Raw genomic sequence first — 23,034 nt, 5'->3', positions numbered from 1 at the left:
GCTGTCACACAAACCGCCATTGCTTTTTTGTAACAAAAGCCTGACCTCTGCTACTGAAGAGGAAAGCCTATCAAGGACTGCTGGGAGAACAGAGCATCCTGTAACAGCAGCTTTGTGAGGACAGAGCTGGGGAAAAAGCAGTGAAAGAGGAATGAATGCAAAAAGTAGGAGCTTTTAGACAGTGGGCAGGAATAATCAGTGACAAGTTGATTAAAGAAACTAGACTGCACAGGGACCAAGGCTGTAACCAAGTAGAATCACCTCCTCTCTCTTGTGTAAAATATTAACACCAAGTGTTCACTAGAGAAGGAGGTCCTAGATGCTAGTCTGAAAGGGAAAATGCCCAAAAAGTGACCGCCTAGCAAACTTTCATCTACAAGAGTACAAAGGAAGGAGGAAAGAAAGAAGTCTGCTATCATAGGATGGCTTGGGTTGGAAGGGACTCTAAGGATAATAAAGTACCAACTCCCTGCAACAGGCAGGGCCACCAACCTCCAGATCAGGTGCTAGACCAGGCTGCCCAGGGCCCCATCCAACCTGCTCTTGAACACCTCCTGGGATGGAACATCTACAACCCCTCTAAGCAGCCTGTTCCAGCACCTCACCACTCCCTCTGTAAGGAACTTCCCCAACATACAATCTAAACCTTCCCTTCCTTGAGCTTAAAACCATTCCCCCTTGTCCTGTCACTGTCTACCCTAGCAAAAAATTTATTCCCCTCCTGTTTATAATCCACTTTTAAATACCAGAAAGCTGCAATGAGGTCTCCTCACAGCCTTCTCTTCTCCAGGCTGAATAAGCCCAACGCCCTCAGCCTACCTTGTAAGGGAGGTACTCCAATCCTCTGATCATTTTCTGTTCATGTTCTTCTACATGCTCAGGCTTTTCAGAAAGCCAGAGATACGAGCCAGAAAAGGAGATGGCAACTACAAAGTATTTGCTAAATATTACAATATAGCATAGCCCAGTTCAAAAAAAAACCACTGTGCATTTGAAGGTTCTTTCTCCTCCCTGCCCAAAATTGATGAAAAGCCCAACTTGGATCCTTAAAATAATTTCATCAACACCAGTAGCATCCTACTTTAAAGATAAATGAAGCAGCAATGAAGTTGTTTTGTTTTAGCATCTCCTCCCACATGCTTAGGAAGCTAGAAACTGAAGAAACACTTATACAAGATTATACAAATTTTCTGCAACCTTTTAAAAAGTCAGAAGGGACAAATGCATTTCTGACTGAAAATTAGTAACAAAGCCTGTTTTTTCATTTTCTCTCAATAAACTGAAGTTTGACCATATAGCTAAGGGATGAACACAGGTGAAACACTTGAATTTCACTTGTGTTGTATTTTAACAACTGACATTTCATATAAATGGTGCTACTTTAAGTGTGACATCTTATTATGTGAGATCCTCAGACTAGTACTAGGCTCAGATATTCCCTCTCCTCACTAACTGCTCCTCCCTTAAACAATGCAGACACTCTGAAATGTCCCTTCAGAGATATGAGAGTTCAGTTCATTCAGTTAGACAGTCTTGCCTCAAACTCATCACTAAAGCCATTCAACTTGGAGGGAAGAAAAAAGAAAAAAAAGAAATTACTTGAATTCTCTGAACTAGTACAGACCTAGAATGGCATTGTAACATACGTGAATACATGTATTGCCAGGAGGTGAAGCCAGGTGCAAGCAGTGAAAATTCCTTATGCTAAAGGCTTTAGTATTCATATCTCCATCTGATTTTGAATATGAAAAATCCTAAAGCATTTCAAGTCTTCAATACCTTGAAAGAAGGCAAAGACAGGTACGCTAAAGACAAAGCTTCGTCTGTGTGGCTGGCAGTATAGCCCTTTACTCATGCTTATTTTTGAGATAGAGAAGCAAAAAGATTGCAATGGATGATACGAGCTAATGAAAGAAAAAGGCTTCAGTGGAAGCTAGGTAAAAGCTTATTTAAAGAAAAAATGAAAACCCTAGGTTTTACTTACTTTAGAAAAGGTAAATGCATCACTTGCAGACATCACTGCCATTACAGTAGTAATTGAAAACAGAGAATACAGTCAGCAAGAGATGCTCTATTTCTATTACACTCGATGATCGTTGTGGGTACCTTAAAACTCAGGATATTCTATTAACAGCATCCACTTCAGTCACTAACTAGAGTCAGCAGATGATCTTACAGATGAAGAACATGAATAAATGTTTACACCTATAAATATACATCCCTCCATACAGATATTTATACCTACCTTCTCTGTTCTCCACTTGTATCATCTCTCTACTACGTTACATACGCTTATTTCCAACAAAAACAAATTCAACATTTGTTCCAGATAACTTAAAAGACGTTTCTCCACACTCTGGACCTTGGATACCGGAATCATAAAGAAAACCCCACTGCATTGAGACTTAACTCCTTCCTAAGTATACTGTGGTGACAGCATTTCCATTTGGGCACCTGATACTTCATTTACACTTTATGAACAAGAGATTACCTTATCAAGGGCTGATGCAGAGCAACCAGAGAAGCATGGACTATAACCGATATGACAGAAAGGTGAAAGTAATCAAACATAACATTGACGTAATGATGAAGGCCCCGGTGTAAGTTAAAGTGCAACTTTAAAGTTCGGCTACTAATTGGCTGTAGTGTGCTCAGGTCATCTGGTCTAAGAGTAAAAAAAAAACAAACAAAAAAACCACATACAATTACAGTGACTGTATTTACAGGGTAATGTGCAAGCAAGTTATTAACAACCAGTACAGATAACAATTTAGCACTGGTGTATATTTTAGTGCAATAGCACCTTCCCAAGGGAAAAACAGTATCAAAATGAATCAAGCTGGTTATGAAACCTTAACAGGCCTCAGCATTGGATTTATCTTGTAATCTCATATATGCCTAATAGGAACACAGTACATATATATATAACACAGTTTTAATTAGTTTAAAAAGTTAACATATGCTGTTGCTGTAATAAAATCTTCCAAATTTAAACTTACGAATAGTCTGTATCCGTGAAGTGCAGGTCTAACGTTAGCAGAAAATTCATTTCATTAAGAGACTCCTCAATCTAAAAAGAAATTGTGAAAGCATGAAATTTTTCAGGTCCCTTATTTATATTAATTCAAACTGCACACAGCAAGGAGTTAAGCATCTGAATACAGTTAAGATGACTGGCAGATTACCTTCCTCTCATCTAACAGCATTTTTATTTTGAAAATCATCACATCGTTCACAGAAACTTCCTCATTTTTGTAGAGAATCTGAAATGTTTTACTGTAAACTATATTGTCATGGATTGAAGCAGGAAAGGCAAGATCTGCACCTGGAAAGAGAAACAAGTATTAATGTAATAGTTCTAGCATCTGGAAACTCCAGAGCAGTTAATAAAGTATCCTAACATTCCTATCATTTCCATGACCACATTTATAAACATTACACCAACAAAAGCAGCAGTTTCCATTTTAGTCAGCAGCTAATGGAGTTTGAAGGAACGTTCTTTGTTTCTAAAAAATACTTTATCAAATATATTTGAATGTAATTCACTTTTAATACAATTTGTAGATCGAAGAATCTATAGTAAGACATTTGAGACATCAAAAATTCTAACGTTATTTCATTAATCATTCCTTTTGCTTGGCAATGTTTAACCATACTGAGACCTCAGAATTAACTACAAATGAGGCGAAGATGTTAAATGACACGTACCACCACTCCACTGAATTAATCAAGAACAGAGGTGGTTCCTCCTTTCCTTACAGATTTTTGCATACTACTCTGGCCAGACCAGTTCAAAGTCTATCACCCAAATCTGACATTTCTTGATCAGTTTGACGCTTCTGCTTTCAGCTCAGAAGCTGCTCATCAAAAAGAGTTCAGAAAAATGTGATAAATGGTTGGGGAATCCTTTTCCAATAAAGGTCAAAAGAATTTTGGAAGAAAAGAGAAAGGGAATCGTTCTTAAAAGTTCCCAAGGAAGTATTCAGCAATAATTAGTAGCAAGGGATTATCACACAGGAAATACGGTAACAGCCACAATCCTGTGAAACAGTGCATAGAAGAAAGTGGAACTTGGAAGAACTGAGGCAACAGAAAGGACAACAGTTTCTTATCAGTCCTCAACAAACAGCCTCAATCACATTAACCTCTTCCACAACACAAAGCCTTAGAGGTTGTATAAATGGGAGTGTGAAACTTTGATTTTAAAAAAAAAAAAAAATCTTTTTTTTTTTTAAATCATTTAGGAATACACAAAAGACAAAGAAAACTGAATAAATACTTCCTGCTTTACAGCTCTGGAGCCCACAGACCACCGATAGAAAATCACTGCACAAGTCTGTGTATGGCAAATATGTATGTCACCTTTGTAACATTTTAGCCTAAGCTTCCATCAGAAACTGGAAACCTGTAAAAATACATTTTTCTTTGCTGAAGTGCTTTCACATGCATCATCAATTTAGGTCTTCTGGACAAAATAAAAAGGATAAATCATTAAAAGGTAATTCCCCTACGCAATGCCACGTTCACCTTGTATCAATTCATGTCATATGCTAGAGGTGAAGGGCAGCGAGGGCATGGTTTCATGTTACACATAATCTGACAGAGCTGTACACCATCAGCAAAAGGGATTCTGCTACTGCAGTCTGATATAAAAGCAGTAATGGAGACACACAGCCAAGGTCCTGCTTCCTCTGCACCACCAGCGCCTTGAGTTATAGCCCTCAGTTCCGCTGACCTGAGCATAACATGAAACTGCATCCTCGGAAGTGAGAAAGGAGAGGAAAGGAAGAACTAGTGCCAGGAACAGGCAGAGCCACATCAACCTGGGGTCAAGGTCTCACAATATGAAATCAACAAGGTAGAACTATTATTATTTTTTTTAATTAGTAAGTCAACAATGTACAGTCTGGACTAGGCTATTACTAGGATTCTACCCTCACAAAAAGCCTCCTCTGCCACATAGAAAAAACAGTGGGGAATGAATGGGTGGATAGTGATAGGACAAGGGGAAACGGTTATAAACTAAGACAGGGAAGGTTCAGGCTAGATATGAGAAGGAAGTTTTTCACACAGAGGGCGGTGACGCACTGGAACAGGTTGCCCAAGGAGGCTGTGGATGCCCCATCTCTGAAGGCATTCAAGGTCAGGCTGGATGTGGCTCTGGGCAGCCTGGTCTGGTGGTTGGTGACCCTGCACATAGCAGGGGGGTTGAAACTACATGATCATTGTGGTGCTTTCCAACCCAGGCCATTTTACGGTTCAATGATTCCGCTACATGAATTAATTTTTTGCACAGTGAACATTTCTACTTCATTCCTAAAGTGCTTTTTTTTTCTCCTGAAAACTACTGTTGAGTTTCTTACAGAAGAAGAAATTCAGAAGAGCCTTAAAACTGATACAACAAAGTACAATTACCAATGTTTTTCTTTAACTTCTTCAATTGTGACTACATCACTTTTCAAGTTACAAGAATGCTAGGAGACCTTTGCAAGGTTGGAGCTAAAGCAAATGTCTTGCCATGTCACCACTAACTCACTAGGTCCCTGAGTATTTCAAGTAACTACTAAAGGACACAGGAAATAAAAATGGAAGAACCATGGATTTATAAATCTCATGATCTCATGAAAAGGAGGGAAGGCCTGGGTAAGGGATAAAAAGAAAAGCAGAGGAAGAAGCTAATTTAGACTGAGGTTAGATATAAGGAAAAAGTCCATTACAGTGAGGGTGGCGAGGCACTGGAACAGGTAGCCTAAAGATGTGGTGGATGCCCTGTGCCTGGAGACTTTCAAAGCCAGGCTGGATCAGGCTATGGGCAACCTGATCTAGCTGCGGTGTCCTTGTTCATTGCAGGGGAGTTGGACTAGATGACCTTTAAAGGTCCCTTCCAACTCTGAGGATTCTATTCTAAGCAATAGGAAGAAGGGAAAAACTGAACATGTATAGTTAACCTGTGGAAACAGAAGGAAGATCTAGATCAGACAGCCTGCAGGAGAGTGGAAAACACACAGTTATGGTAAGGAAATGGCTGTTGATTTGCAAGGAGGCTACAGAGAGCTAGAAGTAACTAGGTGAGATGATTTGGAGTAAAGCGGGAAAACCATGACTTTGTTGAGGAGAATGAGATTTAGAAGAGAGATAAGTATTAGGAAAACAGAACAACAAAAACATCTGGTTGACACAACATGTCCTTCTCAAGGAGAGCTGTGGGCTCCTGTACAGCCTCCTCTATGGCCTACAAACAACAGACACCTACGGTCAATGGGTCAAACTTATGCTGTTCTGCAGACAGCATAATAGCAGCTATTTTCTGAAATCATGACAGTCTCACTCACTGGTATCAGCTATTCACCAACCTTCAGTAGCAGAGCTGTGACCAAAATCTACAGTTCTGCTAAATTCAGCAAGCAACCAAAACAAATAGAAAGCAGAGGTCCTCAGCAAAATAAAACACAGTCAAATCCACAAGAAGGACAAACGAGTATGTCAACGGCATTTTTACCACAAAAAGAAAAAAAAAAAAACAACCAAAAAGCAAAGCTGTAGCTTGATATGCATTTAACTAGCCAAAAAAAGAGCAGCTCTACTCAACCTTTCATTGACTAAAGTGGAGGAGAAGGATATAAACTGCAGTGGCACAGCCATTACAGACAACAATCTGATATGCCAAACTGAGAGAGGACCCCAGTTTGGGGGGTTAGAGGGTTTTACTTTTTGTGAAATAGCTGCTTATCTGAATGAGTTCCCCACTTGGCTTCCCAAGTCAAACAAGACATTTGTGTTAGTACAGCACACAGAGCAATATAAAGGTAAAGAGTAGCAGGCAGGCAGAATCAAGGGCTGATGTGTTTTGACAGCACTGCTGATCTTAACTCACATCAAATTGCAGCCTTTACGTTTACGCCTAGTAATGAGAGACAAAAGCGCTAACACATGTCACCAAATTTATTAACAAGATTGCAGCTTTCCAAAAATTAACTGGAGACTGTTCTAAAATATACCACAAAATGAAAGAAACACTCTTGAAGCAACATTAAGCATATCATTAAGTTAAATGATTAAAAAAAAATCTTTTTTTTTTTTTTTTTTACTGGAGCAAAAGGATCAGTTTAGCACAGCCACATTTCCTAAGCCACACCACACATTGTTTGAAATGGAATAGTTTTGGTTTGTAGGAATTATTTCTTCACATAAATCTAGAAAATCCAAGAAATACTCAAGAAGCTTGAGTAAAATTCAGTGTCTAAGCTGTATTATTCAACATTAAGTTTAAAATAGCCTAAAAAATTTAGGTTTTGGAAAATTCATCTCAATTTTTCTCAGACCACAGTAGGTCCTTCTTTGCAATTCTATGAATTTCACCTGTCACTTGAAAATTTCACTCATTTTTGTTTTCACATTTCTACAGCACAGTGAGGTGTGAGCTTGACAGAACTGGGAGAGCACTAACTTCTTCCAGCAGTAAGTTTGGATCCCTTTTGAGTCTTTTTGAAAAAAAAGAAAAAGGGGGGGGGGGGGGGGGGGGGGGAATGGGGAGTGAGAGAGTTAACAGTCCCAATAACAGTCTGTATCCTATGTTCTCCATGACTTGAAGGATATCTACTTAAATGAGAACTGTCCTTGGCAATCTTGGTCCAAAACACAGAGGACCAAGCATATCGATGAAACAAACCAGAAGATATTAGTATGTTTTGCTACCAGCAAAGAGAATTAACAGAGAAAAACTATTGAGGCAAATTCTGCAATTAACTTTTCAGTCTCATTACTATGAACAAACTAATTTTGCAGCAGGATATAATCAAATACTTTATATTTAAATTATGTTAATAACAAAATGGAAATGCTTTTATGTTACTTATAATAATATAAGGGAAAAATGACATTTCCTTAATTAACAAGGCAAGATAATGTCTACATTTACTACAAGGCCTTGCACTTACCAGTTGCATGTAACAAACTAGCTTCTAATTTGTGTGGAATTCTTGGAGGGATTTTCATAGATGCACGAATCTGGTAAAAGCTAAAGAAAAAGACAGTGACTTGCAACACATGTGGTACAGTACATCTCAGTTACCATATTCAGGTACACACAATGAAGAAGCAGAAAATAGGAATGAGGAACAAGACAAGGAAGACTGAAAAGATTAACACCGTGCTCTTGTGACTCTTCATCAAGCAGAAAGATGGCCACATGTGAATAGAAGGAGGAATTGATCACAGAGCTTATCTTTCCAAATTACAGTGTTGGGGTAGATTTTTATATAGGTATATGGTAGATTTATGCCAGTAAGGGTAGGAACTGCAGGTTTACAGCCTAAAAAAAGAACCAACAAAAAACATAACCAACACCTTTTGCTTTTTGTTTTCTCAGTCTGTGTCTGCATCTTTAAATAGAGTTTTTAATCCTGTTTAGTTCCATACTGTCTCCAGCCTTGATTGTGATCTATGAAATCCCTAATTGTCTCATACACTTTATTGGACTTTTCACATGACACAAGCACCCACAAATAAATACTTAGACAATGTGTTCTCTCCATCTCATCTCAATTCAGATAATTTGTTTATATTTGAGCTGGTTAGCTGCGGTCACCTCCATGAGAGAGTTCCATGAGCTGCAACACAGCTGCACGAAAATCACCTCCACCAGAGGGAGGGAACGAGAACATTCAGAAGTAGAAAGTGGGCAGAAGCTTTTTTATTCCACTCAATCAATCTTACAGCTTGTTTTCATCACCTACACTAATAAAATCCCAACCTACTGCATTGTTCTGATTTTGGGTTCTTTCAATTCAGCCTAAACCGATGATCCGGTAGTTCATCAGTAAATGTTCTTTTTATTTGCCTAAGAATAAATAAATAAAAATCATTCTTAAATTAACATTTCCACAAAATTAGTAAATAAATTTTAGTCTGGTCCAACAGAAGATATTTAAGCCAGTGGTGTGGTTAGAGATAAGAGCTCACAGCAAAATCCTTCCTACTGTTTAAAAATTGAATAAAGCAACCTGCTGCAAACTAATAACTACATATTTTGATTTAGACACCCACAGGTCAAAGAAGATTTCAAGCACATTTCTTAAGTCGTTCATAAAGTATGAATTACTTTGACACCTGATAAACAATTAAGTGCTTACTATCATGTTCTACAGGAGCGTAAGGAATTAAGGTGATTAGAGAGTCTTCTCATCAGTAATCTAGCAAGATGCAATCTAGTTTGCTAAGCTACTCCTTTTCTGTGGGTCAGATGTGACTTCTATCATTTGGTGAGTTACTCATTTCACCTACACTGAGGAAAGATGGTACATTATGATGTACAATAACCTCAGTAAGGAGAGACTTCTCACCAGCTTCAGCTTCACTGTCATTTCTGGACCCTCAGTAAGCACCACACAAGAGCACAACATCCTGCAAAGCACATCTTCTCGTGATCCAAATGATAGGAATGTGATAGCAGAGCACAACGCTTGTTACTTCAGGTGTTGAGAAAAGAATGGAAAATCCTTGGTATGGTTTATATTAAATAATACATCTCAGTAGTTCAGCGACACGCTGTGTTTTTACTAACCTTCTATCAAGCTGGGTCCCTTTATCAGACTTTAAAACAGCTCAAATCTGCATCATTCCCAGACTACATATGGAATCGTGTTGCAGATACACAGAGCATAGCTTTAGTTTAAAATCTTTACCAAATGTGGATTAATGAATTAAGACTGCAACAATGTAATGTGCAAGGCAAACAACAAAAACTGAACACTGAACAGAGAAAGAGGTTAAATTCCATAGTATTTAATGTAGTAAAACTCATTTGCCCTAATGATGCTATTAGATATTAGATGACTATTCACATTCTGGGCCCCAGTGAAAACAGTAATCAATAGAATTGTTCATTACATGCTTCGAATGTAATTTGTGAAACAAAAGCCTGTTTTGACAACCTTACTCTTCCTATTATTAATTCATCAAAAGCAGAGCATTCTATGCTTTATCCAGTAAACCCTTTGCCTGCCTGATGGATTTTAATTTGGGTTAATGGGGAGATGAAGGTGCATTGTTTGCTTGTTTGAGACAGGTGGCTCTGATACTCAGCGCAGATTTATACTTTAAGCAGTTTACAGCAAAACATTTACCTGTTAATCTGAATATTTAAATCCTGGAGGAGTTCAGCTTAGGACAAATATGCAAACCTTAGTTTCAAATCTTGCACCCAGGTCTTTGAAACAATTATTTTACAGTATAAGATATTTCAATTAAAAAAAACCAACATCCTACACAGTAGTTATCCAAATTATTCACCATCACTAATCTTTAAATATTCTATAGATTAAGGATCTCTCTGCAAATGAAGCGCTGTGATACTGATATAAAATGTTTTATTTACAACCAAATAGCATTTGTAATGCAGAAAATAAAGAAGTGTTTTCTAAAGCTCAGATACACTCTGGGGTACTCAAAGAGCTGGCTGATGTCATCATGAGACCTCCCTCAATTATTTTTCAACAGTCTTAGTAATCTGGTGAAGCTCCACTACACTCAAAGCTGGCAAACATTCCAATTTTCAAGAAGGGCAATGAAAAAAACTTTGGTTACTACAGGCCTGTCAGTCTTACTTCAGTGTCTGTTCAAATTATAGAGGAAATTATTCTGGGAGTTCTTGAAAAAACACTTGAAAGACAATGCAGTCATTAGTCATAGCCAACATGGGTTCACAAGGAGAAAAGTCCTGTTTTACAAACAATTTCCCTTTGTGACAAGGCTACCAAGTTGACCAAAGGAAGACAGCTGATGTAAACTTCTTGGATTTCAGCAAAGCTTTCAATACTTTCACAGCCTCCTTCTGGACAAAATGTGCAGCATACAGCTATACAAATACAGTGGTTGAACAGCTGGCTGATAACGTTGGTCTCAAAGAATTAGGGTAAATGGGGTTACATCAGGCTGGTGGCCAGTCACTGATGAGGTTCTGCAGGGTTTCATTTTGGAGTCAGTTCTCTTCAGTGATTTTATAAATGACATGGAAACAGGACTTGAAGGTATATTAAGTTTGCAGATGATATTAAATTGGGAAGAGCTGTTGATTCCTCTAAATGTAGAGAGCTCTGCCTTGCAGAGACATCCTGAGATATCGGAGGGCTGGGAAATCATCAACCACATAAAGCCGAACAAGAGCAAGGGCCAGATTCTGCACTTGGGATGTGGCAACCCTGGCTCTATATACAGACTGGGGAATGAGAGGCTGGATAGCAGCCCCATGGAAAGGGATCTGAGGGGTCTGGTTGATGTCAAGTTGAACATGAGCCAGCAGTGTGCCCTGGGAGCCAAAAGGGCCAAGTGTACCCTGGAGTGCATCAGGCCCAGCACTACTAGCTAGTCAAGGGAAGAGACTGCCAGGTTGTATTCTGTTTTGGGTGCCGCAATATAAGACAGACATCAAACCCCATTACAGCTTCCTCACAAAGGGAGGGGCATCACCGAGCTCTAGTGACATCAATAGGACCCAAGGGAACAGCACAGAACTGCATCAGAGGAGGGTCAGGTTGGGTGTGAGGAAAAGGTTCTTCACAAGAAGGCAGTGGGCATGGAGCAGGTTCCTCAGGGCAGTGGTCATGGCCCCAGGCTGCTGGAGTTCAAGGAGCCTTTGGACCACACTCTCAGGCACTGGGTTTGAATTTTTGGCAATGCTGTGTGGAGCAAGGAGTTGGACTCAGTGATCCTTCCAACAAGGGTCACTTCCAATATAGGAAATATTTCTATGTTTCTATGATACTTTCCTCATTTGACAGCAAGTTTTAAAAAGAAATTTCAAAAAATGCATCAAGACTGGACACTCTCATTTCTCATCTCTCCGTCTCTGGACATTTATCAATTTGTGCCACAATCCTTCCTTTTCCATCAAAAAAACAACAACACAAACTGACCACTCCCAACTACTTCTCAGCTGTACCATAAATGTTGTCTTCTTGTGATAAATCTTCAGCTGACTCATAAATCTCATCTATCCAACTGCATCTCCTTGGGAGTCCAGACAACAATTCAGTATCAAAGACTTGTTACATTCAATTATCTTAGATATCCTTAAAATACTCTGCAAATAAGATCTGAAACATTTCATTTCTCCTGGGTTCCTGGGTTCCACAGCTGAATCATGGTACGTATATGCATTATCTGGTTTTTACCTGGAGAATGAAGGTTCATTCATTGGAGACACTGTTCACTACAGGGTTCACCACCTCATCTTGAATGCCCACACTTAGTTTTCTCACAGATAATATAACTCAGTAGCTATGGACATGCATTCTCATCATTCCCCAAAAACCATCAGGCCATCTGCTTCTCAATAAAGGAAACTATGACTACTACTAAGGCACACTATGGCAGACCATCCCAGCGCTAGTCTTATTAAGACTAGGTAAGCCAATGCCACTTCTGAAACATCTAAAAAAATAATTATTATGTCAATAATGTAGCCTTAAGGCTACTTTAAATTATCTTCCTGATAAGGAACAGAGGCACCTCTGCTTAATGCTGTCAAAAAAGAATGTTTTATGTATAGAGATAAGAGCATGTTCTCTTGAAAAGTATTACCAACAGATCATGTGGATTCTGTCTTAGTAATAGCCCTCACTCTGCAGTAGTCCATAGCCAGGGACTGCTCGTCTTAAGAAGTCATGCTGAGAAAGATCTGAGAGCCTTGGCAGACACCAAGTTGAACACAAACCACCAGTGGGGCCTGGCAGGAGAATCATGGAATCACAGAATTGCTCAGGTTGGAAAAGACCTTAAAGACCATCAAGTCCAACCACAACCTAACCATACTACCCTAACAATCCTCCGCTAAACCATGTCCCTGAGCAAACAGTTTTAAACTCATCCAGGGATGGCGACTCAACGACCTCCCTGGGGGGCCTATTCCAGTGCTTAACAACCCTTTCTGTAAAGAAGTTTTTCCTGCTATCTAACCTGCACTAACCCTGGCACAACTTAAGGCCATTTCCCCTCGTCCTGTTACCCGTCACCAGTGAGAAGAGACCAACCCCACTCTTGCTGCAAACACCTCTGAGGTATTCAAAGAGAGCATTAAGGTCTCCCTTCAGCCTCCTTTGCCCTAGATTAAATAACTCCAGTTCCTTCGGTCTCTCCTCATAAAGCATATTCTCCAAGCCCTTCACAAGCCTTGTTGCCCTTCTTTGGACCTGCTGCAGCACCTCAGTGTCCTTTCTGTATTGAGGTGCCCAAAGCTGAACACAGAGAGATGAGGCCTCACCATCCCATCCTGGGCAGTATTAATAGAAGCACAGCTAGTTGGTTGACAACAGTGATTATCTCTCTTTACTCAGCACTCCTTAGACCGCATCTGGAATTCTGTATCAAGGTGACATGTGAGGTAGGCAGCATCTTCTAGTTCCTATTACATCATAAACTTGAGGGGAAAAAAGACAATATACAAAACTATTTCTTAAAATTTGCCAGCCTTTCCTTCTCTAAATGCTCCCAGCATTTATCCTTTCTTTCTCAGCTCACAGACAGCAGGTGTTATGTTATGTAAATCGTTGACAGCAGGTCAAAGATGAATGCCAGATCTCTTACCATTTCACTGCATCAAACCTTTGTTTTGAAACAATTTCACACCAATATCCCAAAAGGTACCTTTGCACATGCTTTGTATCTACTGTGTCAGCACACAGAATCAAAATTGAAGTCACTAATAGAATGCTTATAAATATCTGCAGCATTTCTGCCAACTCAAGCCTATGCAATGTGCTAAATGTATGTGCTTGCTGCTGCCCATTTTATCTCATTTGGTCCTGAATACAATAACATGCACATCCATAATTCCATAGTAATGCTATTAAAAAGTTGAAGGATATCTGGAGATTAGTATCCTTACAACAGACATCGTAGGAAAAGGTCTTCTAAAATAGATATTCAGTACTACTGATCTCCAATAGGCTTGGAATAACCTCACTGGTCATCCTGAGTAAAGGATTGAATCTTTTCCAAACAAGCTGCATTAAAATCTCGTAGACTCAAAATCTGACATGAATCAGAAAATACTTTCCAACATGGAAACACAGACAGATTTCTTTTTTCTCTGGGATCATCATTTAGATGGGTATGGGTTCATTTATAATCTGAGCAAGAAACTGGCTTAATAACAATCAGAATTTATCTTGCTACCAACAAAAAAGGAAAGATAAGAAGTAATGATTACGTGGCTTTTTAATGCTCTTACATGGAACCACAGGCAGTAATGTGTGCAAGTAGAGTCATCAAGGACAAGCATTATTTAAAAAAAACATCTCATGCATAAAAAAAGCCTGTGTGCTTTTACAGAGACAGCTGCATGAGCACTTACTTAAAAAACCACTTACTTCACCAGCTAAAGCACATTCCAAGGGAAATGCATGTCCTGGAAAAGTTTTATAATACAATTCAGTGAGGTAAAACTTTTCTGCAGTTCTTCTTGCCAAGCAGAGGAAAGGCAGAAATGCACACGGCAAATTCTGGCCTTGTCCCTGAGTCCCCATGCACTCAATGCACACTTAAATGGATTCAGTCACACTAACAAGAGCAAACAATGAACATCTTGGACTTCAGCACTCACAGGCGCACTGGGTCACCTGCAGGGCAGCTTCTAAATTTATCAGTTTGCAAAACGAGGGAACAGCTGTGACCTTGCAGATGCAAAACCTCAGGAAAGCCCTTGGGATCTACTGAACACGTGGTCATGTTGAAAACCACCTGCTCAGGTGAAGAAAACTACTGATGCTCCTCTCCTTTCCTTTGTCCAAGCTGACATCAACCAGACAGGTGTGGCAAAGCAAGCTTCATTTGGTGCACAGGAAAATGGAAAATGGAGAACAGAAGGTTCCACTGCAGTAAGGGTTTGAGGCAGCTATATATTAAAAACATCCAACAGAAGAAAATTTTTAATGTACTTCTGGCAGCATCTCCCTGTCCTACAGTCTTATCTTGTGATAAACCCCCCTTGCTACAGAGACCCTAACAACACTAATTCTTTCAAGAATGTAGAAAAACCCATCTTAAAAGCTGTAAAGGCATTTAGCACTTCACACAGCCAGTCACAAACCTGTATTGTTTGGAATTTTGCTGGGAAGTAACTTCTTTAAAAAATAATACATCTCATGTCTATGGAACACCTTCATTTCTAACAACTAAAGATGTATTTGAACGAAAGAGTTGTTAGGTTGGGAGTTGGATGGCAATTATTTGGAAGATTATTACCTCAATAAATCAGACAAGGGAGACAGGAAAGTAAATGCAGTTAAGGATTTTGCCTTATTATTACAAAAGGCTTTTCTCCATGTTCTTACCAGCAGCACAGTCGGGTACAATTTCTGCACTGGTACTTAAAAACTTGAAAGGGAAATACTACTCTCAAATAAATCTCATTGTTTCTTTTTTTAAAGAGCCTAATAAACATGTAATAATGGATTAGCTTTTATTTAATCAAATAAATCTTAACTTGTATCAGTCTGTTTATAATTTTAGTTCCCCTTTTATTTCCTGTTATTACTGAAGGGAACATAATAAATCATGCTAAGTTTTCTCTAAATTTAAGTTATCTTTAAATTATAACAACTCTACAGATCTCATCTTAATGATTTCCCTGCTATGAAAACTTTCCAACTGCATTTACATGGATTAAAATTAGTATTACAATGTTTTATGTATTTAATTCAAGATATTAGCATCACAAATAACATTTTACAAGTGTTTATCTTCTGATTGTCTCGAACATTTCAATTTTCTGGGGACAAAGGTACAGGATGTAAAGTTTTCCTGGCAAGTGGAGTCACAGCTTTTCCAAAGCTCCACCTTCTGCAAACAGACAGCGGTTCTTCTTCAGAAACATCATAACATATTAATTTTGAAATCAAGGTTTAGCAAACACAACAGATGGGAGACCAGAAGACAAGTCTGACAACTCATTTTCTGGTACTTGCTCCAACGGTATTTCAGTTTTTGTTTCCCAAGTTTTGCAGCTGTGCATCTGTTTCATCTGTCAGTAATCAAACATACAAGCTTTACCATTCTCTTGGTAGCCTACTTTAATGAAATTCAATCTCTATTCTATGGGCAAACATATCGTGCACTTAATGAAAAATGGAAATTTAGGTACCACAAAGAAATTGTGACAAAAATAATGGTAAGGAAAAAAAAAAAAAACACCACAAAAGCAACACCACCAAATGCACACAAACTATCATGTTTTATGCAAGATACATTACATAAAAGTCAGTACTCTCTTGACCTTGCCAACATCTTCATCTTTTTCCCTGTAGACAGCTTCACCACTTAAGGAAGTTACATCAGCTCAAGTTCTTTTTTCTTCTTTTCTAGTTTACATCAATGTTGTTTCTAATACAACTGCTCTTAGATGTTATTTGGACATTATGAAAAAAAACCAAAACCAACAGTCCTTCGGCGTCAGAAGCTTCCATCTTTCACCTTCAAGCAAGGTGAAGTTTCACGATTGATTTAAGCCAGCTTAAGACAGCATCGCCAGGAGCAAGATAGGAGCAAAGTCACACTCCAAAACCTCTTGTGTTCCCTGGTTTAAGGCTGACTTTCCGCCACTGCTCCTTGTAAGCAGAAATCTGCCAGACTCACGGAAGAAGTATTGTAGGTTCTCCTCAGGGAACCGTAGGGGCGGGGGGGTTGCTATTCTGAATGTCAGCATACTTGCTTTCTGATATCTCCTTCCTCCTTTCCAGTGGGAAAGGTCCTGGCGCTGTAGTAATGGTTAGGGTCCTTTCCCTCAGAAATATCAGGGCTTGGGCCCCTCACTGCCCTACAGCTGTCTGAATCCTTTAATTTGTCTCTCATGCTAGCTGGCATCGAGGAAATCTTCGTCCTCTTCATAATAAGGAAATACCAAGAAAGTCTTGAAAATTAGACTATGGTTTTACAACACAAGGAATTTTGCAAAAAAGTCAAGTTTGAAGAGCTCTGTTTTCACTTTTCCCTCTGCCTTGTCCTCCCAGACACTCACTCTTGCCCCTGTGCTACAGCATATTTTCATCCACTCAATCCTATCAGCACGCTACTTGCAGAGCAGTGCTGCAAACTGGACTCATTCAGCAGCTCAGACAGCACAACTGAGAGGCTGTCCATTGTGGTGACAAGGAAGAATCAGGAGCAAGGAAAGCAGAAACTGCAAACTGGCACCGCCAACCAGAGTCTGTATCCGCAAATGACAGCTAGGGAAATTAGAATGGATGTAGCTGATGTCTGTCACAACTCCCTATCCTACAGGAAGTGATGCCAACTGAGGAGGAGGCAGAAGTTCAGACAGAGGGTTTCTTTCAAAACATACTCATCTCTGGACTGCTGTCAGCAAAAGATCACACTGATGAAGCAGACCCTACTGTTTGACAGTCTCCTAACATGGAGGACTGAACTTCCACGGCATTACAGTTATATCAGCCCAGAAGCCAGTTGGTGATAAAAGCAGGGATCCTGTTCCTCTGTTCTATCTTCTGCTCTTGCACTGGCAGAGTTAGCTGTGGAAGGTAGAATTATACTGTCTGTTTGCTGTAATTCTTCTGCTGGCTTACTATTTTGGTTTGGCCCATGAAAAGGTAGAAGAGCATTACTGCAGGCACACAGGAAACACCAGAAGAGGGACGATTCTTTTCAGACTGCTGCTATCCAACAGGTCTCCTTTTCACTAACATGTACACCCTTAGCTAATGTCCCAGCCCGCTTAATCCCCTCCCAGACTACACTGCTGCCAGCTGCTACAAATGCTGACCATCTGATTGATCACAGAATGGCAAACAAATCAAGAGATGACCATGCATATTAAACCCTTTGGCAGATATATGCCACTGTACTGGCTTAACCCAACCACAAATCCGCAGACAAGAATGCTGTTTCACAATGGATTTGAGTCCAAGGAATTTTCAAACTTTCTGGAGAAACTAAGTTGTATAGATTAACATGAATATGTTGAATTGGGCAAAGTTCCTTTTTTTCTTTAATAAATAAAAAATGAAGAGCTCAGATGTGTAAGCCTGAGTGCCTACAACCCTCTGGAAACATCTCGAGTTTCTTACCTGTCAACTCAAGAATCTGGTAAAGGGAGAACAAGTGGAGAGGAAGGAATGACAGTAAGAAATCTCAAGGTATGAAAAGTTACTTTGTATGACATACAGTAATTAGAAAAGGTATCGGGAGGTTTAATGAGTGAAAGAAGAAGACTTTAAGAGATGTGATGCAACGTGAGTTCTGAGTAGGCACTTGATTGAAGCAGAAGCAGCAAGTCTGAGTTTGGTGGTGTGACAGGTGTGCGATAGGCACCCACATTCAGACAAAGCTGCATTTCTAAGATAATCCAGTAAACCGTGGTCTGTGGTTGCAAATACATAAATATGTAAGAATGAATGTATGCACAGCAGAAGGAGTACAAGGCGGCACTATGCCAGGATTTTCTGTTGTTCCACAAGGCAGATATGACTCTGGAATACTCAGGGAACATTTCTCTCTATTCCTGCTGATAGCTTTGGATCTCAAGCTAATTGAAAGAACTAGCATAAATCATCTTTCTGCAATAACCAACTACATGTAATTAGGGAAGAACACTTAGAAACAAGAGATTTTTCTTTGCTTCTCATTACCCTCGGATAGAGACTGGTCTGAACTATAAGCCAACAAAGAATCTACATGCTACAAAAGAGTGCTACACTTGTGAGAGAGAATCTTAAAATTAGCAACGCTAATGATTAAGCACGTTTCTTAATGCAAAGTTAAAAGTGCTTCTGCTGTCATATGCCATTCCAGAATACTGAAAAACTTACAGTACAACTTGGATTTAGAAAGAGAAGTTACATACTAAAGAAACCATTATTCTAATGTCTTCAACTAACACCTCAGTGAACACCTACTCTCATACTACACACAGAAGTTAACAATATTGTTATAGTTAAAAAAGGTTAAAAAAAAAAAAAAAGAGAGCTTTATCTGGAGAAAAATCATTGTATATTCAGGAATGTCTTGCACTGTCACTTACTCCTTAAAATGAACTCTCTGGTCATGTTTCTGCTGAAAATCTTCATTCAGTCTGCTGACAACACTGCACAAGGCTGATCCATAATCCTTACACTGCAACACGAAATGGTACCTGGTCTTTTCTTTCTCAAAAGGCACATTTTCTTTGATAATGTAAAGAAAGAAGCAATTACACAGACCTCCAAGTGCAGTCCTTAAAGGAAAACATGTGACTTAAGCCATATCACAGTTACATTTAATGTTCTTGTCACACAAAATAGCTACAGCTATGGCAGTGCTCCAGCAGGCTTCGGCAAGATGGCAAAAGAGCACATCTAAACACTTGTTATTTTATTCTTGAAAAGTAAATTTTGCCAAATTCAGTGTCTGGAAAGTGCATCTGACTCATTCAAAATAATGAATTCTGAATATTAGGATGACTTGTTTCCTTCCAGAAGGACTACATAGGTGTAGGTGCTAAGGTCTGAATAAAATCCAGGTTATTTGAAATCCATAGCCAATACCTGAGAAGTCTAGAATATACAATGAATACCCAGGAACATTTATCAAACACTGAGGCATATTTTTGAAAGTATATTGGCTGAGGGAGTGTTGGAGGGCAAAAAAAAATGTTAAATTTTTGTAAACAAACCCTTCAGTACAGCTGCAATTACCAACAATTTGTTATGTACCCAGGAATAATGACTGAAGTAGTAAGCACCTATACCATTATATTTAGATATGTCAGAAGATGCATCTAAAACCAAGAGCTGTAGTCATCTGACTTAGTTTCTTAAGAGCAAGGCAAGTCCTCTAGGAATTAATGCATGGAGTGGAATAAAAAGATAAGATTCTCCAAGTCTGAGTAGAAACCCAACTTACAGTGGCTTTGAACAACTACTCAGCAACCTTCTCTGTGTGGCCAGAAGTATCCTAACACAGATATTTTACTCAGGTATCTAAAGACAAGTGGTACAACCTGCCAGTGTCTTAAGTTCCATTCACATAGCTAAGGCAGAGCATAGATCAAAAGCTTTAATTTCTAACTCAAAGGAAGCAGTGCTCAATTTTACACTTACTTTTCCAACTACTATTCTCAACAAACGTAGGGCTTTTCCTTTGGAAAAGGCAAGATTCTGAAGTACCATCATTTGGCACTTCAAACAGACATTGCTCTTTTGACCACATCACATCTTTGTCCTCTCAGGCATCTTCCGTCAGAAGATCTATTGGGGTATTTGATCATACTAACTTCTAACATCTGAAGCAATACCAACTTAACAAATGACTTTTGATTGCTCATTCCCAGTTTTGCCTGTTCTTGCCTCAGAGCAAGAAGGACCTGTGTGTGCGACCACCACTGAACTAGATGCAGAAGTCGATCCACTTTAAAAAAGTAAGAGAAGTAGTAAGAAAGAGAAGTACCTGCGCTTTTTTCCCAGACAGACAATTCCCTGCTTTTACAGCCTGGCCCGCTAAATCTTGAACCTGCATTACTGCTGTTTGTATTACTGGAAAATCATAAGCTGTAGAACAGAGCTCATCTTGCAGCTACTAGACCAATCTGACAGTTTTCTTCTCCCTTTGAAAAGATCATATTACATTAAGTAAAGATCACAGCACTATGCTTCAGAAGATCTGCTGCTACATGTCAGAAGAGGACTCAGAGCACTTATTTCCTAGAGTCTGTGTCATACAGGAATGCAGTTTGAAAGTAAAAGTTTGACTGGGCTTTATGAATTCCAAACAAAACCAAGCAGGTCTGCCTGAACATGCCATGTGCCCTAACTGCTTGCTATTTGATCATATGCCAATGACACAAACCATTTGCAGAGGCTGCTTCTTTATTTAGGAACAGAAACTGTCCATCTCCTGATTCAGCCAGGGCTAAAAATGCTAACTTAATGTTAACACGTTATAAAACTTATGCGGATAACTCACTGGATCCAGAGAAAACAAAATGAAATAAGCTTTCATTTGTTGCCTGATTTCTTATTAAATTACCATGTAATCATAGTAAGAGTCATTAAAATTCATGCTCTGATTCAGTGTATTTTCTTTTATGCTACATTGCACAACAAGACAGATGGAAGCATAAAATGTCATTGCTGCTGAGATACATTTGTAACTCTCCACACAGGGCCAAAACATGCATCTATGGCATAGAACAATAACATAAGGTTAATTTCCCAATAGCTTCCAAGAAGTGTTTTCACATTTCTGTGATATTGGACTTCACAAAAGAAACTTTTACCTTAAAAAAAAAAAAAAAAAGGAAAGATAAATCAGACACATCGAGCTTTTAGTACTGAAAAGTCTAAATGCAAATCTAGCTAGCTGTGTGCACTATTACAGACAAAATAAAGAAATGGTTAGACAAAATAAGATTGCACACAGGCAGAGAAAATATAGACTAATGCTGTTTTCAAAGCAGATCTCACAGCAACACCTGTGCTGTGCTTAACTACAAACCATCAGCTGAGTTCCTCTTGACCAATACATTTTCCAATTCATATTTGAAAAAGCAATTATTAATGATTATTAAAAATAGGGAGAATAGGCCTTCCTGTATTAAGCCTAGTTAACTAGCTACCTGTTGTGCAAATGGACAGAGCCCTTACACTAAAGGGCTTACAGGAAAAGAGACAGCATGGAAATATAAATAGGGATGTGCAGTGACAGACACAGAAACTGTCAGTGTTTCAAAAACAATTTGAGGAAACAGCTTTTGTGTGAAGACACTGGCAGGACAGAAAAAGAAATTTCTTCTTTCAGAAAAACCCCATGTATCTAATAGTTCTACAAAGTACGAGACTTTTGCAACAATACAAACGCATTGAGCATCTCTTTTGCAGACTTTTCAAAGTGGAAAACCAGTATGGAAAAATTAATATCCTGGTTTGAAAACTGAGAAGTGGGAAATGCAGCCTGGCACCAAGGCTAAGCTGCTAATAGGGAGTCAGGCAGCGTAACACAGGAAAGATGGAGACCTTGCTTTCCCAGAGTGCTTGATGCTGTGATGAGAGAGGAGTCAGAAGACTGACAAGGCCAAAACAACAGCCTTCAAAGTAGAACATAACATATATCAAAGTCAAATGAAAATTAAATGAAGTGGTTAAGGGAATTTACCAGTTTGCATTACATACCATACTATGAAAGATGTTATATTACGGTCCTTCACCCCAAAAGAATTCACAATTGAAACAAAGGTGGGATGCAAGCAGGCAGTCAGGTACAAACAGGATAAAAAGACTGATCAATCCACCCAAAATGAGCCCACAGTTCCTGTTCCTTCCTCAGGCAAATGCGTCTCTAGTTTAGGGCAAAGCCAGTGTTCAGGCAGAACAACTGCTGCAGAAAATGGGCACCACATTTGTCATTCACGAAGTCTCAGAATCTTTCAGACAGTTTTGTGGCAGGTAGGTTTCTCCTCCATGTTTAAAACATGCATCATTTGTGAGTGGCTGCCACTTTCAACTGTCAGAAAATAAGGGAACTTCAAATCACAATAAATATGAGCATGGAATCACAGACTCACAGAATATCCCAAGCTGGAAGGGACCCATAAGAGCATTCTTTTAGCTCCTGCTCAATTCACTGCCCATCAGGCCCTAGGTGCACTTTTCTGCAAAGCTGTCTTGGAGCCAGTTAGCCCCCCAGCCTGCACTGTTAATGGGGTTATCTGCCCCCATCTGTATGACTCTGCATTTGCCTTCAACGCAGTGAGGTTCCTGTCAGCCTGTATCTCCAGTTTATCCAGGTCCTTTCAAAGAGAATTTCTATTCTCTACTGTATCTTATCACTCCCTGCAGTTTGTTATCATTCAAAAACTTGCTGAGAAGGCACAGTGTTTCATCATCCAGGCTGTTAACCAAACTCTACACAGTATTGATCCAGTCTCAATCTGTGAGGGATGCTATTAGCCATTAACTGTGGGTTGGACTTTGCACCACTTGACCACAACGTTTGGGGTATGGTCACCAAACAGTTATCCACCAACTCATTATTCTGTTCTCCAGTTCACAC

The 23,034-nt window shown here is 39.3% G+C and overlaps 1 protein-coding gene across 5 annotated transcripts in view; it reads right to left on the bottom strand.

The window, feature by feature from the left end:
• FAM135A (family with sequence similarity 135 member A) overlaps nucleotides 1-23,034 on the bottom strand; it is an 81,062-nt gene that overhangs the window by 38,735 nt on the left and 19,293 nt on the right. For all 5 annotated transcript variants that reach the window (XM_048938241.1, XM_048938245.1, XM_048938244.1 and 2 more), the window contains exons 4-7: nucleotides 7,938-8,017; nucleotides 3,186-3,325; nucleotides 3,000-3,070; nucleotides 2,492-2,665 (exon numbers count right to left, since the gene is read on the bottom strand). In XM_048938241.1, the coding sequence (XP_048794198.1) occupies nucleotides 2,492-2,665; nucleotides 3,000-3,070; nucleotides 3,186-3,325; nucleotides 7,938-8,017 (465 nt within the window). The remainder of the gene's footprint in view (nucleotides 1-2,491; nucleotides 2,666-2,999; nucleotides 3,071-3,185; nucleotides 3,326-7,937; nucleotides 8,018-23,034) is intronic.

This window comes from Lagopus muta, chromosome 2 (genome assembly GCF_023343835.1).
Source record: "Lagopus muta isolate bLagMut1 chromosome 2, bLagMut1 primary, whole genome shotgun sequence".
NCBI classification, from domain to species: domain Eukaryota; kingdom Metazoa; phylum Chordata; class Aves; order Galliformes; family Phasianidae; genus Lagopus; species Lagopus muta.
This window is presented reverse-complemented; position numbering and strand designations above follow the sequence as displayed.